The sequence below is a fragment of the Gracilinanus agilis genome, chromosome 4, assembly GCF_016433145.1.
Source record: "Gracilinanus agilis isolate LMUSP501 chromosome 4, AgileGrace, whole genome shotgun sequence".
Lineage (NCBI taxonomy): Eukaryota > Metazoa > Chordata > Mammalia > Didelphimorphia > Didelphidae > Gracilinanus > Gracilinanus agilis.
This window is the reverse complement of record NC_058133.1, coordinates 434,119,383-434,138,318: the sequence shown is the minus strand read 5'-3', so window position 1 is coordinate 434,138,318 and position 18,936 is coordinate 434,119,383. Positions and strand designations below refer to the sequence as shown.

General features: G+C 36.1%; 1 protein-coding gene across 1 annotated transcript in view; it reads right to left on the bottom strand.

Moving 5' to 3' along the window:
• Positions 1 to 18,936, bottom strand: part of KIF25 (kinesin family member 25) — a 105,395-nt gene that overhangs the window by 16,353 nt on the left and 70,106 nt on the right. The window contains exons 2-3 of the mRNA XM_044675482.1: positions 13,207 to 13,281; positions 4,875 to 5,024 (exon numbers count right to left, since the gene is read on the bottom strand). Of these exons, the coding sequence (XP_044531417.1) occupies positions 4,875 to 5,024; positions 13,207 to 13,281 (225 nt within the window). The remainder of the gene's footprint in view (positions 1 to 4,874; positions 5,025 to 13,206; positions 13,282 to 18,936) is intronic.

The following is an 18,936-nucleotide window of genomic DNA, read 5'->3' as shown; positions in this document are numbered from 1 at the left end:
ATTTCCCTACCCAATGCCTCCTCCATCCTCCTACCCTAAGTGAAGTATTAAAGGTATAAGGCAGACTTGAGCATTTGGTTCATTGATGCTTTGGTTTGAAAAACTTTTTAATACAGTAGAAATGTGTATAATGTGTATACACACAAACACACACACACACACACACACACCCTTATCTTCTACCTTCAAATCAATACTGAGTATTGGTTCCAAGGCAGAAGAGTGGTAAGGGCTAGGCAATGGGGATAAGTGACTTCCTCAGGGTCTGAGGTCAAATTTGAACCCAGGACCTCCCAACTCCAGCCTGGATCTCTATTCATTGAGCATCTAGCTGTTCCTAAATGCATTTTTTAATGAATAGAACTTGCTCCAATTTAAATTAATATAACTTGCTTCAAATATTACAGCCCACACATGAATCATTTCATTTCTTGTCAAAATCTTATGTAGTTCTTTGGTCAGAAATTTTGAACCAGTTTTGTATTATGTTTATTTTGTATTTCCTTTTTTCTATTGTGAACTTAATCATTAGCACCAATGTGTCAATGACGTGAATGAATGCATGAATTCAAATTAGAAGAGAGCCTCTACTGAAAGAGAAAACCATTTGCTTTATATTTTCTAGTTAAGGCATCTTACAAAGGATAGATATTTAGCAGTTTCAAAAGTGAGAACAATCTTAATGTTTAAATTCTTCTGCTTAGAACAGAGAAATGATATACTACCTCATACCTTGCCCTCACTGTGCTTATTCATTCATCATATAAATTCAGGGGGTGCTAGAGGAAGGCCAAATGAAATTGATCGGGCAGTTTTCCTGACATACAACTTTTATAGTCAGTGCCGCTCACTAGGATTTTTTTTCAGAGAGCTGCTGCTGGGGCTGTTATTTATTAGCTATTGAAACTATGATTAAATCAAGTATATTGCAATATAAAAAGGGTCAAATTGATATCTTTGTAGAAAGAATTTATAAGCTTGTTAAGATGAAAGAAAGTGAACTTTAAAAAAGTTTTTATGGACTTAACTTACTGCCATATACAAAGCTATCAGTAAAAGTACAACCACTTCTTTAAAGATTTTCACAGGTATTTTTTCCCCTCACAAAGCTATAATTGTACCATGATTGACTGCAAATGGCACCAGAAAAACGGGTTGAAGAATAACAAAGCTGAACCAATTAACATATTTCTCTGTACTGGTAATTGTCAAATTTCTTTGGTGTTCTTTCTGGGAAATAACCATAGTCGGCTGATTTTGTTAATATGGTTTTCTCAATATCTAACAAATGGAATATGTTTATTATGAAAGTAAGAAGTAAATTTAAGTCATTTTTTTATTTTATTAAGCATTTACTATGTTCTTAGTATTGCTTACAAGTACTTACTTACAAAGCACTGTACTAAACACTTGGAATACAATTGTAAGCAGAAAGACAGAGCCTGTCTTCAAGGAAGTTACATTTTAATGGGTGGGAGAAGGGGGAAATTACCTAGAACAGGGAACTGAAAGGGGTTGCAGAGTTACTTTTTCTGTGAGAGATTTTTGAGAATTTTCTATTATCTCTTACAAATGGCATCCAAGTGTTACAGAACCCAGACTGAAATCTGTTCTAATTAATACTAATCAGCTTTAATTAGTGTTTAGTTTTCATTTCATTTCATTTAAGAAACATTTATTAATCACCAATTAATCACAAAGGCACTATGTCTGCCTAGTGAGAATAAATTTTAGTACCTCAATAAGAGAATAGGAATACATTTGTCAACATCACAAAACTGGTTTTTGTTTTAAGCCTTCATTGTGAGATGAGTTGTTTTGAATTAGTTATTTTCCTATAATTAATATATCAATAAGGGAAGCACTAGTGAGCTGTGATCTAATAAACAACATGCATGTTATAAACAGCTGATAAGGGGTTAAGTGTTTCAGTGGATAGAGAACTATCCTCAAATATGGCCCCAGATGCTTCTTAGCTATGTTACCCTGAGCAAGTCATTTAACCCCAATTGCCTAGCTCTTAATGCTCCTCTGCCTTGGGACCAATACTTAATATTGATTCTAAGGTAGAAGATAAGAGGTGTTTTTTTAACTGATAAGCAGATTATGGACCCTCTGATAGGACAAATCACCAATGAAACAATTTTATCAATAGCTTATGTAATAAACTATCAATCAAATTATGTGGTAAGCAAATTAGGAACACCTATAGCTAGAACCACTATAGAAAACTCAAAGGAGACCCTAACCATTGGTCTGCTGATGGGCTATAACAAGGTCAGACTCCTGCATTTGAGACTGAAGGAAACCATGTTCTTTTAGGGGCAATACTGATTGATGGAGACTTGTCAGATGACCAGGTTGGGGACAGAGACATTTGGATAGGTAGAGAGGGAATGTTGGAGTGAATAGTGGCACCTCTAAGAAGCAGTTGGTGGTTTGTTCTTAGAAAGACTGATGTTTGTATTGTTTGTACATTAATAAATAAAGTAATCAATCTAGTGTGATTGTCTACATTGAGAAGTGAATAAATGATTTTTCTGTTGCATTAGTTGGCATATGGAAATTGGCTGTAGTAGATATCCTGTCTTACAACTAGGCACTTGGCACACCAAGATGCCATGAACTCAATAAGTTTCTAATCTAATGGGGAGATAAGACATGAGATATATAAATACAATACAAAGAGTAATGTGTTCAAGGGAAAGCAGAGGTTCAGACAAAGTGCTATGTCTGTTCCTAGAGTCTAAGGTTCTGCTAACACCCCCCCCCACACACACACACACTCTAAACCCATCATTTTTCTAGACTTATCTTGAACCTTTTTTACATGACCTGCTATTTAGACCTGGCTCCTCTCTCAATCAAGAGAATACTGTCTTGCCTTTTGAGAGAACCACAGAGCTGCAAGATAAGAGGAGAACAGACATCAAAGAATGCAGAAGAAGATAATAATTCACCACAACTTCCAGGCACAATGCTATTTGATCTCTCTGCTTTCTAAGTCTAAAAATCTCCTGCAGCAGCAGGGAGAAGAGCCCCTTTTATATTATCTATGGGAACTGATTCTCTCCCTAAGTTCAATCATTGAGAATTTCCTACAAAAGAATGCAGAAGGGTATCTGGCAATGGCAAGAGAGAGATGAAATTTCCTCTATGACCCTCTTCTTCTCCAGAGGATCTGATCTAATGTTCTCCTAACCCTTTCATGCTCGTGTCCAGGATCTCCTTGACAAATGTAATGAGGACATATATACTGTTAAGTCTCTGGCGTATTTTCAGTCAGCAATGTTATTTGGCTAGAGTTCACAGGACAAAATGCAACAAATAAAGATGATACCCAGAGACACTTCATCATCTGCCTCCTTGTTCAAACTGCAAAAGCTTTACTTACATGGATTATCTACCAGGTCATCGTCTACCTAATGACAATAGGGAATTTTTGGTTCCCACCATTTAGCTCCTTGGAGCAACAGAGCAAGAGTATGTGTTTTGTTTGTTTTGTTTTTTAGAAATATTCTGATGGAGCATAGAGTTTGATTTAATATGAGATGCTCCACAAGGAAACACAAAAGAAATGGAAGACAAAGCTTTTGTTTTCATGGAGTTTATAATCTAGTTAGAAACATATAGCACACAGCCATGAAGTCAATTTAGGAACATACACAAGAGAGGATATAAATATATATAATTAGTATAATGCCAATAGTATATCTGAGTGGTAGGGAAACAAAGATAGTGTGTATACATGGGTGAAGTCAAAGAAATGGAATGTCCAAGGTTGTAAGCTCGTTGGTTCTGTCAGTAACTTCTTAATACTGAGGACAAAGTATGTATGCAGGAGCTCAGATTCTTGATTTTAGTCAAATAAATTTCTCAAAAAAATAAGAATTTCCTTCTGATATGTGAAATTGGCTGCATCTCCTAGAAAGAAAAGAACGTATTAAGTTTCCTACTTAGGAGAGGAAGGCAAAGAAAAAGACACTTTGTTCCCCAACCATTGCCCTCCTATTGGTTGCAAGAGGGTAGAGGTTAAATAGAAATACTCAGACCTGTTAGCCTGCCCTAAATCAGGAAAACTGATTAAGGATGAGCCCTCCTGAATTCCATGTGAATGGGAACAATCTCTAGGAATTGAAGCAGAGCAAAAGGAGCAGAACCAGGAGAACATTATACACAGAGATGGATACACTGTGGTAAAATCCAATGTGATGGACTTCTCTACTAGCAGCAATGCAATGATCCAGGACAGTTCTGAGGGACTTATGAGAAAGAATGCTATCCACATTCAGAGGAAGAACTATGGGAGTAGAAACAAAGAAGAAAAACAACTGCCTGATCACATGGGTGGATGGGGATATAATTAGGGATATTGACTCAAAAGGAGCACCCTAGCACAAATATCAATAATATGGAAATTGGTCTTGATCAATGACACATGTAAAACCCAATGGAATTGTGCATCGGCTATGAGAGGGTTGGGGGAAGGAGCAGAAGGATAGAACATGAATCCTATAACCATGGAAAAATGCTCTAAATTAATTAAATAAAAATCCAAAAACCAAAATAAATAAATGAAAGGGGGGGGGTAATTAACAAAAAGGATGAGCCCTCCTGCATGACACGTGGCTAGATTTCAGTGCATTGAAAAAAAGACACAAATGACAATCTGGGAAATATGGAGGCAAAGACTTCCAGAAATGTATCCCTGTAGCTTTCAAATGAAAATGTGCTGTAGGAATATCATTTAATGAAAAAAAAAGGGTTATTCATCATTTTAGGAAAGTAGTAAACTGCCCACCCTTCACTTTCCTTTTGGGTCCTATGAATTCTTGTTCCTGATTCTTTTTCAAAACTATTTCTATCAGTAATACCTGAAAAGTTCTCCAGCTGCTCTGGGAATGATTCCCATTTCATGGTCAGCTTCTGATGGTGAAATAGCATCACTTTCTGAATGTGGTCCCAGCATGGTATAGCTCTTTCCACTCCCTGTCTGTCCATAAGTCATAATACAAACATTATATCTACAAAACAAAAGCATTGTTGGGTTTTTTGGTTTGCTTTTATCTTCCTCCATAAATATCTGCATTTTTAGACTTGTGTTTTGGGAAAGGGAAAACAAGGGCAACAGATAAATTGCTATTGCTTCCCCCTCCCCCTTAATGATTAGTTCATTTTCAAAAACCCTTACCTTCTGTCTTAGAATCAATATTGGGTATTGGTTCCAAGGCAGAAGAGTGGTAAGGGCTAGGCAATGGGTTAAGTGACTTGCCCAGGGTCACAAAGCTAGTAAGTATCTGAGGCTAGATTTGAACCCAGGACCTTAATCCACTGAGCCGACTAGCAGCCCTCAATGATTAGTTTTATTAGAGATAAGAGTTATCATGAAAGCCAATGCTACATGGAATTAGTAATGGTTTTTGAAACACTCTCCCCATGTGTATCAAATGTTTCAATGAATCCAGATAATACTTTTAGTGTCCCTTCATCTCAAAACGAGTAGGCCAACAAACCACCTTCCCCAGAATAATAGCATTTTGAACTTTTCATTGCTGTAATGAATCTGACAGCTTCGACAGAAAAATTTGAGCTGAAGACTGATGATATTTTAGATTTTCATTTTGGCCAAGGACCAAGTAAGCCTTAGCATTGATCTTGAAACTTTTTCCAATTTACAGACCTAGCTAATATATGTCAGACAACCTAATGTCATGTTGTTTTAAGCTATGCTATGCCATGTCATATCACACTATGGCGTGGCATGTTACAGAGGCGGCACAGTATAGCAGATAAGAGAGTTGGCCTTAAAGCCAGGAAGACCTGTGTCGTCCCTGAGTAAATCACTTAGTTTTTCTGTCCTTGAAATAAAATGCTAGGACTGTAAATTACAGAAGTTGCTAGAAGACAGAACTGCCTCATTCCAGTCAATCAGCAAACATTCATTAAGTACCTACCCTGTTGTAGGCACTATCCTAGGTGCTGAGAATCAAAGATCAAAAACAAAACCAGTCCCTGTGCTCAGAGACTTTAAGTACTATTTGGGAAGACCCTAAATGCTATGTGTGTGTGGAGGGGTGAGGGTGGAGTTGGAAATAAGAACCACAGTCATTTCAAAATATCTTGATGGACTAACAATGTAGAAATCTCTCAATCACCTATTAGCCTCATAGTGGAAAGTATGGAGAAATAAAACATAACCAATTATGTAAGATTACTGTCAACAACTATTTGTTGTCTTTGGATAAGAGGACCTGTGAGGATGATGATGATGTATGCTATCCACCTCCAGACAAAGAGAAGATTGACACAAGCTACAAAAACATGCATTTCTAGACATAGTCACTGTTGTTGAATGCAGCTGACTATAAACTGATCTTCCTCTAATTCCAGAGCTACAAAATGCCTGAGGACTATGAAATCAGTTAAAAGAGGACACTGCACCTAGAACCCTTTGTTCTGAAGAGATGTTGCCACCTCCCAGCCTTGCCAGCCTCTGGCTAGCATCTAAAGCTCCTTATTGCTACTCCTCCCAAGCCTCTTGAGCCTTCTCTATGGATTTTTGGTTTTTATACAAAATAATTTCTATAACAGCTTGGGGATGCTGAGCTTTCTATGAGACCACCTTCCTGTTGAGATATATTAAAACCCTGTCTCTCTTGCCCTTCACGGGCACTCTCTCACCCCAGTGTTAAGAGATACCCCAGATTACCATCCCCTTGTCTCCATTTAAGATCTATATTATTGCTACTTTGGTAGTTCACTTTAATTCAAGTTGACACTGCATGGATTCATTTCGTTTGACTTTGCTTATTTATTACAGAGTTGTTGGAGTTTTTTCTTCCTCTTGGTTAATTTGGGTAGGAAATTAGCAATAGTATTACCAAAAAAAAGAGGATCTAAACATGCAGAATTAAAAATTAGCAGAAGAATTCTCCAAGGTTATTTCCATTTGCCCACCCTGAAATAGTTTTTCTTTAGATCTTCAGATTAAACCTTTTAAATGATGATAGATTTTGAATGCATTTATTTTAGAAATGCTCAAGAATTTTCAAAAAGTAATTAACTGTTTAAATAAAAGCCCTCCCCTTATCCTTTTGCAGTCTGGGTAGACAACTTAGAACCAATTACAGAAAAACTTTTAAAGGTTAAAATACTGTTGTTTTTATAATTGCTGTATGTAATTCTTGTCCCTGTCACTGCTGGTAAAAAAAAAAGAAATCTAGTTTCCATATTCTTGGCACGGAGAGATTAGTTAAACTTCAGTAATTTTAATAACATCAGATTGAACTGACAAGCTTATTGGACTTTGTACTGAGAGTATACATCAAAGGTTACTCTTGCCCTAAGTAGTATTCCATAGAGTCATTGGAGTACTAACACTCCATTCCCAATGTTCTGACTCATCCAGTTTCCTTAGTGTCAGGTGTGAAAGGTCAAGCTGTTTTTAAGAAGATAATGAAGTTTGGTTCAGCAAAGTTGTCTAGGAAGTTTCAGATTGTTACTGTTAGAAAAATTCTGTATTACCATGCAAATCAGGCCTCTCTTATTGTGATATAATGATTCAAGGGTGTATTCAGAAACACAGCAGCAAAATTGTCGTGAGATTTTACTTTGGCCACCATTGAACCCAGTTACCCAGTTATTCTCTAAGAGACATTTGTTTTCATTCAGGTCAGACAGTGTTGTAAAACGTTTGGTGGGGAAGCACATCGCCTGCATCCAAGTACTGTTCAGATGTTGTGCCTCAAGGGGGAATGGTTTTTCTTTTAATATATAAAAATGCTGGCTTAAAAACAAACAACGCTGTAACCGGATAGCTGTTGTGTTTTAAAACATACAGGAACAAGGTTGAAATTGTAAATACTTTGTAAACATAAACATTTGTACTTGAATAGTAGGATTTTAAAGAGCACTGACATCCTACCAGATAAAAGGTGTAACAAAGTGTCCTTTTTTATAAATCAAAAATAAAATAAAATAAAATGAGAAGGTAGGTCTTTAAAACCTCTAAGGTCAGGGCAGCGAGGTGGCTCAGTAAACAGAGAGCCAGGTCTAGAGTTGGGAAGACCTGGGTTCAAATGTGGCCTCAGATAATTCCTAGCTGTGCAAACCTGGGCACATCACTTAATGCAAACTGCCTAGCCCTTATCACTCTTCTGCCTTGGAATTGATACTTAGTGTTGATTCTTAGATGGAAGGTAAGGGTTTTAAAAAATAAAAACCTCCAAGGTCTCTCACAACTCTAAATCTAAGATCTTATGACATGTTTTACAGTTTTGCTAGAAAATCATTTGAGAAATCTCTTACTCTCTTACATGTATGCTACATATATTTTATTGGTTCTTCTTCCCTTGCTTGGTGTTTTGAGGTTACTTGAATATATTTATTGATTCATAGCAACCTCTTTAGATGATTCATTATCACACTAATTGGGACTGGGCTATATTTCAGATGAAGCAATTAGATGAAGAAGTGCAATGGCTTACCCAAGGCCAGAAATCCAAGAACCAAAAACCAAATCCACTGGACTTGTAGTGATCAAGACTGTACTACAGCCCACTGTGTCTAAAATAAGCAAACCAAAGTGTTGTTCTTTGGAAAAAAATTGACCGTATCACTATTGAATGTCAGAGTTTGTTCTTAAGAAATCTGACTACCCTTTGATCCAGCCATACCACTGCTGGGTTTATACCCCAAAGAGATAATAAGGAAAAATACGTGTACAGAAATATTTATAGCTGTGCTCTTTGTGGTGGCAAAAAATTAGAAAATGAGAGAATGTCCTTCGATTGTGGAATGGCTGAACAAATTGTGGTATCTGTTGGTGATGGAATACTATTGTGCTAAAAGGAATAATGAACTGGAGGAATTCCATGTTAATTGGAACAACCTCCAGGAATTGATGCAGAGTGAAAGGAACAGAACCAGGAGAACTTTGTACACAGAGATGGATACACTGTGGCAGCATCGATTGTAATGGACTTCTCCACTAGCAGTTATGCAATGATCCAAAATATTTCTGAGGGACTTAAGAGAAAGAATGCCACCCACATCCAGAGAAAGAACTTGTGGGAGTAGAAACACAGAAGAAAAACATTTCCTTGATCACATGGTTCAATGGGAACATGATTGGGGATGTAGGCTCTAAATCAGGGGTTGGCAATGTAAGGCTCTCAAGCCATATCTGGCTCTTTTGAGGGCCAGATATGGCTCTTTCTGCAGGAGCCATAAAGTCAATTTTTTTTCAGGCACTGTTACAGGAGCGCACTGTGAGCACTGTACAGCTCTCAATCCACTGAGCTATCCAGCTGCCCCCAATGGATTATTTGTGGCTCTCACGGCCAAAAAGGTTGCCGACCCCTGATCTAAATGATTACTCTACTGTAAATATTAATAATATGGAAATAGGTCTTGATCAATGTAAAACCCAGTAGAATTGCTTGTTGGCTATGGGAAGAGGGGAAGGAAAGAATATGAATCATGTAACCATGGAAAAATATTCTAAATTAAATAAATGAATAAATGTGGTTTTTTTTTTAAAGAAATTTGGCTACCTAGTACATATATGCATCCTACTCTGAGAATGTCTACAAATTTTATTTTGATTAAAAAATATTCTTAGAAATCATATACTGGCAGTCCAGCAAGTTCCAGGATTGACCAAGACCACAATTTCTAATCCTTGTTAGAGCATTTACATTTTTCTAACAATAAATAATACATGGTTTCTATGTACACAGCAACTGATATTTACCAACAGTTTTAAACAGTGCCTTTCTTTTCCAGTTCTACAATTTACTAACTATGTGACTTGTGAGTATGTTGTCCTGAGCCTTAGTTTCCTAATCTGTGAAACAGGTATAATAATACATGGACTCCATATGAAATGGAATTGTTCTGAGGTTCACATGAGCTCTTATGTTTAAAGAACTGATGAGATTACTATTTCAGTAATAAGCTTCATTAGAATCAAGGACTTTTAAAACTAAAAGATACCATGGAAACCATATGACTTCATTCCTGCCATTTCATGGAGTCAGAAACTGAGATTCCAAGAAATGAAATATCATTGAACCGAAAGGATTTGAAGAAATCTTGCCTCAAAGGACCACATGCATGAGAAGGAGAACTCTTTAAGTTCCTTCTAGTTCTGTTATCCTGATTTCCCTTGATATAGCATAGAGTATAGGTACCATCAATAGGGAGAAAAATTATGAAATCCTTAATATTTGGGAGAAGTTAAGGATGTAAAAAAATGATTCTTTGTACTGATGATCCTTCTAGAAATTTAAAATTCATAAATGGGTTTGTAATTTGAAAAAAGTTTAGAGACCAATGTTAAGATTTACTTGATCCATAGCCTATATGAATATCTAAAATATCACAGGACTGTGGCTCAAATTTTTCTGTTTAACCTAGCACACTTATATTATAAGAATGAAAAACTGTCATTCTGAGGTTTGCTTGTTTGTTTGTTCTGAGATGAATGACACAGACTGAAACAGTGAAAGCACAATTTGGAATAATTGAAACCTCTGACTCACATGAGCAGAGTGTTCCAAAATCCATTAGCAATTCCATGCAGCATTAATCTCCAGGATAAACTCTCACCTCCAGTGAAAAGAAATCATTAAGAAGGAAAAATCAATGACAATTCCTGTGTTACCCTTTTCCCCCTTTCCCAAAGGACAAGTTTAAAGATGTAGCTATCCATGGAAAATGGGGAGGAAAACCATATATGTGAGCAATAAAAAAAACACATCCTTGTCCTCCCTTCCCTATGCCTATCCATCTGCATTCTTTTGGCTTTTGGAATAGTATCCACAGGAGATCATCAGCACTCAAAATGTTATTTCTTATAGGGATGTTTCAGACTACTTTGGAGTTCATAATAAAAAGAAAGCCCCGTGGGGAGAACTGGGAGGTCAAAATAATGTCATCTGTTTCATATTTGTAATGAAAAAGCAACTCTGAGACAGATGGCTTCAACACACAAGCCTTTCTTTCTCTTTTCGAGAATCTGCTTCTGCTTAAGTGATGGCTGATGATGGTTTTCAATAGAAGAATATTTCTTAAATGAATGTGGAAATCCCAGTATTTAGGAAGAAAAGGCCAAACAGAAGCTCAAGACATAATGAAAAGATTACTTTGTGCTGGCCATCCTTATTGATTCTGCATGTTTGTGGTATGATATACCATGTTGGGTTATGCTGTGTTGAGTCATGTCATGTCAAATCACATTATGTCATGTCATGTTCTAGAGGCAGTATAGTGAAATAGATAAAGAAATAGTTTTGAAGCCAAGAAGACCTGGGTTCAAGTCCCACCTGAGACAAAGTCTGACTGAGTGACTGAGAAAATCACTTAACTTCTCTGTCCTCTAGGCAAATTTAACGTTAAGACTATAAGTTGCTTTATAAGACATATAAGTTCTCATAAGACTATAAGAACAACTTTTCTATCAACATTGCTGGAGAGTTTCCTTACTTGAGATTTCCATATATCAGTGAAATCACAAGTCTAGTTTCATATTATATTGTATTATATTATATTGCATTATGTTATATTGTATTATATTATATTGCATTATATTATATTACTTTATTCTATTAGTCATGTCATATTATGGTATATTATGTTGTTATGTTATAATGTTATGTTAGGTTACATTAATTATATTATATTATTTTTATATTATATTATGGTATGCCATGTCATGTTATTATTATATTTTGTTATGTTATATTATTATGCTATGTTGGGTTTTGATATGTTATGTTGTTCTGTATTGTTATATGTAATTATGTTTTGTTTTATATTTATATGCTCTGAGGGACAATATGGCAAAATGGATAGAAAGCCATACGTCAAAAAGACCTGAATTTAAGTCTTGTCTCTAACCCATACTTATTGTGTGACCCTGGACAAATCACTCTCTCTTAGTGCCCCAGACAACTCTCTAAGACTGTAAGTCACAAAACAACTATTCTCTCAGAATTGGTAGAGGGAGTTTCCTCACTGGGAAATGCTCCACCCTGAGAATACCAATGAAATCACAAGTATAGTCTAAAAAATATTTTCGCCTATATCTTATGAAAGGTTACAATATATGTTCTTCAAATGTCTTGTGTACTGTTGATACATATAGAGTGTTTAATAAAAGGCTCTAGTCTATTGCTTCTGGTTGCACATAAATTTTCATTTGATAATTCTAAATATAAAAAAATTCAATAGAATCTGCAAAATTGAATTTATACAGTCATACAAAACTGAAGTGGAATGTCTATGACTCTTGTGTGTCTATTAAGTTATAAATTATTGCTCAATGAATTTTCTTTCCTTCATGACTGACTCATAACCCACTGGGCTGTATGAGATCAGAATCAGGCCAGATTTCCCTACCACATAGCAGTGAAATGCTCCCTTTGAAGTGAACAGGAGCTGTCTGTGATGAATGGGAGACTGATCCCCAGAGGAAAACAGTCCCTTTTGAAGTAAATGTTATTAACAGATTGATCTTATTATTTATATATGTGTGTATGTACATATATATATACATATATATATATATATATATATATATTTGTTGGTTTTTTAAGTCCTGAAATATAAAATAAATAAATACAGGAGAGAAGAGCAAATAGCATCACAGAAATGGCCATTATGATCCTTCTTATTGTGGTAAACAGTATAATTCTGAACCTAAATCCTAAATAACCTACTGCAATATTCACTATCTAACCCAGTTACAAAAACCCTTTGGTCAGCATATTCATCTATGCTCCATGTGTGAGAAATGTTTCAGATTTCATCTACAAGTTTTTCTTTAAAAACAAAGACTCTGTTAATATAGGTATAGCCTATGTAATCCATTGTGTTCATTGGTTCTTTGAAATGATGTCAGGTGAAATAATATTATAGGGGGGGTAGTTCCTTTAGAAGAATGTTGTTCTAAAAGATGATAGGTTTGATGGCATTACAGATAGGGCTTCACATCTTTATGGGGGGGTTATAAAATAATAATATAATTTTGAGAAATGATATTAATCTGGGCAACCTTTTTTCTGTGTATGCTCATATTATTGCATGATAAAACTATAATTGTATTTTCTTATTTATATAGTATAAGCAGATATCCCTAAAATTCCTTTAAAAAATTAAGTGCGAATCTGAGTACTGAGATCCAAATTATTTTTCTTAACTTACCCATCTAAAAGAGATGTAAGCAGGGGACGCACATCTCCAAATACTATCGTCTGAGACTCCAGAGGACTATAAACTCTGATAGGAAAAAGAATTACATATTAATGGAAGAAAAAATAAAGATCTACTTTAGCAACACAAATTTAAGACTGAGTGGGAAAAATTACTGGAATTTTTTTCCTCTGACCAGTGCCATTTGAACTATTCAACAGTATTAAAAGTCAGTGTTCTTTCAAAGTTAAAAAGAAATGAAGTTTGTGGCTTTGTCAAGTTAACAGAGGCCAAGGAACAAAGAATGAGGGTGTGACTATTTCTTCCTGTCCCCTTAGACCAAAATACATAATAGAATGGAGGGAGAAAGACACCTCTTGCAAAGCTTTAAAAAAAATTGCCTGCTTGCCTGCTGATTCAAAATAAGTTACGGCAACAAGTAGATTTAAAGGGCCTACTATGTACTAGACAGCTAGATGGTATGGTGAACAGAACATTGGGCTTGGAATCAAGAAGACTCACTCATTTTCTTGAGTTCAAATCTGACCTCAGACACTAGCTGTGTGACCCTGAGCAAATCATTTAAGCCTGTTTGCCTCAGTTTTATCATCTGTAAAATGAGTTGGAGAAGGAAATGGCAAACTTTTCCAGTATCTTTGCCCAAAAAACCCCAAAATGGGTTTACAAAAAATATACCAGATACTGTGTTGCCTGTTACAACAACAATTACAATTCTTTTTACTTAAAAATGTAAACATTCTATCCCAAACATCAGTTCAATATAAGCATTTGTTCTTTTGTCATCAGATGTATTAAAAGTTGTTTTTTCCCCTAAGTCAGATAAGTAGATCTTTAATTCACACTTCAGGTACCTCACAGCTAACTGTGGTTCTTAAAAATAAGGTCAGCTCGGAGACTTCATCCAGTGAACACCATTCATTGCACAATCAGAGGCACAGAATGTTGCTAAACAATAAAATTAACACTAAGGAACAACCTGTGAAAAACCCTATACTGTCAACACCAGTGGATGCTCTCATTAGTCAAATGTTGCTTTGATTTCAGGATTTCATAGAGTTTCCTGAAATCCGAGTTTTTACTTTGGCACTAAACTTCTCCCAAGACTTTTGTTGTAATACACCATTTCCTACACTCCCAGTGGGATTGCATCTGAATATTAGGAAGTCCTTAGGTGAAGCTGTCCTACTAGGCAGGTTGACATTTTCTCTAGCCTCATTTCCCTCATCAATAAAATGAGAAGGGAGAATTAAATGGATCTCAGAGAGCCAGCCAACTTTAATATTCTGGGATCAGTGGTGCAAAATGAAGAAAGGGCTGGAAAGACTTCTCTGCATTCCATTAATCTCCAGCAACACACAGACTAGTCTGTACCAGTAACGAGGGAGTCATGCCAAAGGCAGGCAGCCACCATGGTAAAAGCAAACAAACAACCTCTTTACCATCCATAAAACAAAGAATCCCCCAATAAGCACATACAGCAAAAGCTCCCAAACTAAACTGGCATGGGTTGATTAATAGCTAATTAATATGTATTTACTGAACAGTCAGTATATATAGAATAATATACCAGAAAACCAAACATGAGTGAGGAAGAAAGAAAATAAAGTGAGACTACAGATCTCCATATCCTTTCCTTTTCTGAACGTACAAGCTGTGACTATCACCCTCAGATCATCCCTGTTAGTATTGTTGCCAACCTCTAGTTCAGTTTTTTTTCCAATGATGTCTGTGCCTTGTGCACAATCTTCCTCTCCATTTCAACCTAGAAACTATAATCCTTGAAATACCTATATTCCTGCTGACAACTCTGACAACATAACCACACAATTCCATCATCTGAGAAGCAACGTGATTTCAATGGATAAGACACCTGGATTTGGGAAGTCATGTGAGACCTGGGTTCAAATTCTACTTCCAATATCTACGTCAGACAAATCACTTAATGTCCCTGAGCTTCAATTTCCTCAGCCATAAAATAGAAGAATTGATAGCAGATATCTCACAGCATCATGTTGAGTATCAAATGAGATAATACACAGGAAGTACAATGTAAATGTCAGCTACGACAATAATAATTATCTCCTCAATACCAAAGAGTTTTCTTGACCTTCCTACAGCCATACAGTAACATAGGTCAAACTAGATTTTTTTTACCAACTTTTTTTTTTTACCAATTTTACCAACTCCAAGACCTAGAACTTTAAAATACTATTCTCCAGACACAAGTCCTTAATGGGGCTCAGACCCTGAGTCCTCTCCTTGTGTGCCTTCTCTCTCTGCATTCTCTCTTTTTTTAATCATATTCACCAGTATAACTTCAACAACTACTGTTATGTTGGTAACTTTCCCATTTTTATCCTCAGTCCTCACTTCTCTTCTTAGCTTCAGACTCACATCACCTACTTCCTAGATGCCTCCCCTAAATGTCCCACAAGAACCTTCAATTAAAATCTAGTTCATTATAGGGGAGGAGGAAGTTTCAGACATTAATTTGTCTGAAAAGATCTGAGAGCTTTATGGATTCATGTTAAATTAGAGTCAATAGTGATATGATAGCCAAGTGAATCTGATTTAGGGCTCTTTTAGAAGTGGTATCGTGTCTATGAATTAGAAGTGAGAAACTGGCATTGGTTGGGTTACATCTGGATTCTTGTCTTCTGTTCTTGGCGCCATATTTTAGGAACGACATTAATAAATTAGAGGGCATCCAGAGGAGGGCAACCAAGAAGGTAGAGAGCCTTTAGTTCAATTCTTATGAGGATCAAGTGAAGAAGAATTATTGATTATCTAATAATAATGGATAAAAATTCTCTAAAAAAAACTAAAGGTAGCTTCCAAATCAAGGAGGGAATCAAATGAAAATATGTCTCTTGATGTACATCAATGACATTAAACAACAAGGGTATAATAAAAATGCATTCAAAAGCTCATCTAAATGTAATCTTGCTCCAATGAGAACAACATGCAATTATATTATATGTATTATTTTCTTACAGAGTCATGGAGCTCTTTCTGGTCCTTTCAAGTTTATAAGGAGTCTTCTACTTGGGTGAGGTTTTAATTTCCCAGCCCAAGATAGTCCCTTTTTAATTCTTTCCTACAGTTCTTGCATTAATATATAAGTTTGTTTTTTAGCTCTTCTTTCCTCTCTTCCAGGTACTTTTTTCTCTTAATGCCAAGTCCTTTTTTTCTGTGACAGTCTGCTTGCAGTCATTATTGAGTTACTCTATTCTTTTGGGTTTACTCCTTGAACATCTCTTGACTCATAATGATTCTTTATATAGTTTAGTGTCTTCTTGTATTTACTTGTCTCTACAGCCTTATTTCCTAATTTGGTATTTTTTGCCAAGACTAGATTCTACTATATTCTTGAATTTTTTAATTTTCAAGTCCTACTTTGTCCTAACTTTTACTACTTGTGCTTTTGCACCTGGCTTTTGCCTCTCCCAATATAGCTAAGTTTAGAGGATAGATTGGATATGTTGGGTAAGAATGAGTGAGAATTTGAGGATGACTCTGGGTAGTAAGTGTGGGACATTGCTGGTGTTTTCAAGAATAATAGAGAAAATCAGAAGAGTGGAGAGTTTGAGGGAAAAGATAATGACCTCTGCTTTAAACTTGATGCGTTTAAGATGCCTATAGGACATCCATTTTGAGATGACCAATAGGCAGTTAATGAAGTAAGGCTGGAAATCAAGAGAGAAGTTACATGTTAGATAAGTAGATCTGGAAATTATCCGATTAGAGATAATAACTGAAACCACTGGAGCTAATGAGATCACTGAGGAAAATAATACAGGGGATGAAAAGAGCCCAGTATAACATCTTGGGGAACACCCATATTTAATGGGCATCACCTGGATAAAGCTCTATCAATGAAAACTGAGAGGTCAGATGGGTAGAGAGAACCAGAAAAGAGCAATGTCACAAAAAAACTTTGGAAGAGACTATTTAAAAGAAGAGGATGATTGGCAGTGTCAAAGGCTTTAGAGAGGACAGGAATGATTGAAAAAAGGCCATTGGGTTTGGCAAAATAAGTCACCATTGGTAACTGTGGAGAAAAGGGTTTCATTTGAATAATAAAGTCAGAAGTCAGACTGTAAAGAGTTTAGAAAAGAGTAAGAGAAAAGGAGTGGAGGCACTAATTATAGATGATTTTCTCAAGGAGTTTAACCTTGAAAGGGAGAAAAGATAAAAGATAACTAGCAAGGGGTTGTCAGATCAAATAATGGTTTGTAGACCTGGACATACTAATAGGCAGCAGAGAAGAAGCCAGTAGACAGGAAGGGACTGAGGATAACAGAATGGGGTTGATAGAAGGGGCAATCTGCTAGAGAAGACCCGATGGGATGGGACTAAATACATATATAGAAGTGTTTGCCTTAGTAAGGAGAAGGGCTGCTTTATCATGTTTAGACAGAGGTGAAGGAGGAAATAGTAGCAGAAAACATCTGAGTAATGTCAGATGAAGAGGAGAGAAGGTACCTGCCTCTTGTAATCCTTATCTATGACTTAAGTCATATGCTACTTCTTCTATGAAACTATTCCTGATTTCTCCCCGTTCTTAGCATTTTATCTTTCCTAAATTTATCACATTATGCCTGTTTATGTACATGTTATATCTCTCCAGTAGTATATAAGCTCATCACGATTCATTTTTTTCTTTTAATCTTCAGTGCCTAGTACCCACTAGGCTCTTAATATTTGAGTTGACCAGCTCCCCTTTGTTATTAATGATTTCCCACTTGGATCTCGCAAAGCACTTTGATTTATAACTCTGTGATGAATTTATTATGACTACGTATTATACATTTAGCTATGTTTGTGTCCTATTCCCTCTATCATACTGTGAGTTGTATGAAGACAGGGATAGTGCCATATATAAATGTTACTCCTCAGGCAGTGCGTCATACAGAGAAAGCTCTTTATTAATGCTCACTTTTTGTGGCTACCATAATATTTGGTTTAGAGCACTGACTCAGGGTTCACAGGAACTGCTTTCAAATTCTATTGTTGATGTTCACTAACCTGTACGACCTTGGCCAAATAAACTCTCTGTTCCTCAATTTCCTAATCAGAAAAATAAAGGTTGACTAACCGTCCTCTTAAATCTCTTCCAGTTCTAAATCTATGATCCTATGTGCCAACTTCATATTTCTATCAATTAAAGTCATTTCATTTTTTAAATCATGAGAAAAGAATAGCTGGTTTCTAATGATATGCTTTGCTCTTTTAAAATATCCGTCTGAAGAATGGAATAATCCCTCTGAAAATAATTTATGGCAAGGAGAAGCTTTGAATAATAAAACTAACCTTTCCAAGTCATTTTCTCATTTGAATGTCAAGAAAAAGCCCAATACCCTTTGGGGTTATTTCACAACTAAAGACCCTATAGATTACAATCAGGAATGAGCATGGGGGTTGTTTATGTATAAAGTTACAGGGACAAGGCATGAAAATCATTATCCACACTGAGGAATTTGACATCTAAAGGTAGCAAAGTCCCTGAGGAGAGTTGCTTTCATGTTGTCTCCTGCTCTCTTGGCTGACCTTTCCCCAGAGCCTGATTTAGTCTCGCTCTCAGTTTTGACCCAAGTCATGTATCTTATGCATCCAGAACAACATGAGTTCACTCCTGAAGTAGAAAACTGAATTCAAACAGAGTAGGTTGCTGGGGTGTATCTGCGAAGTTCCCAGCACTATCAATGGAAAATCATGGAA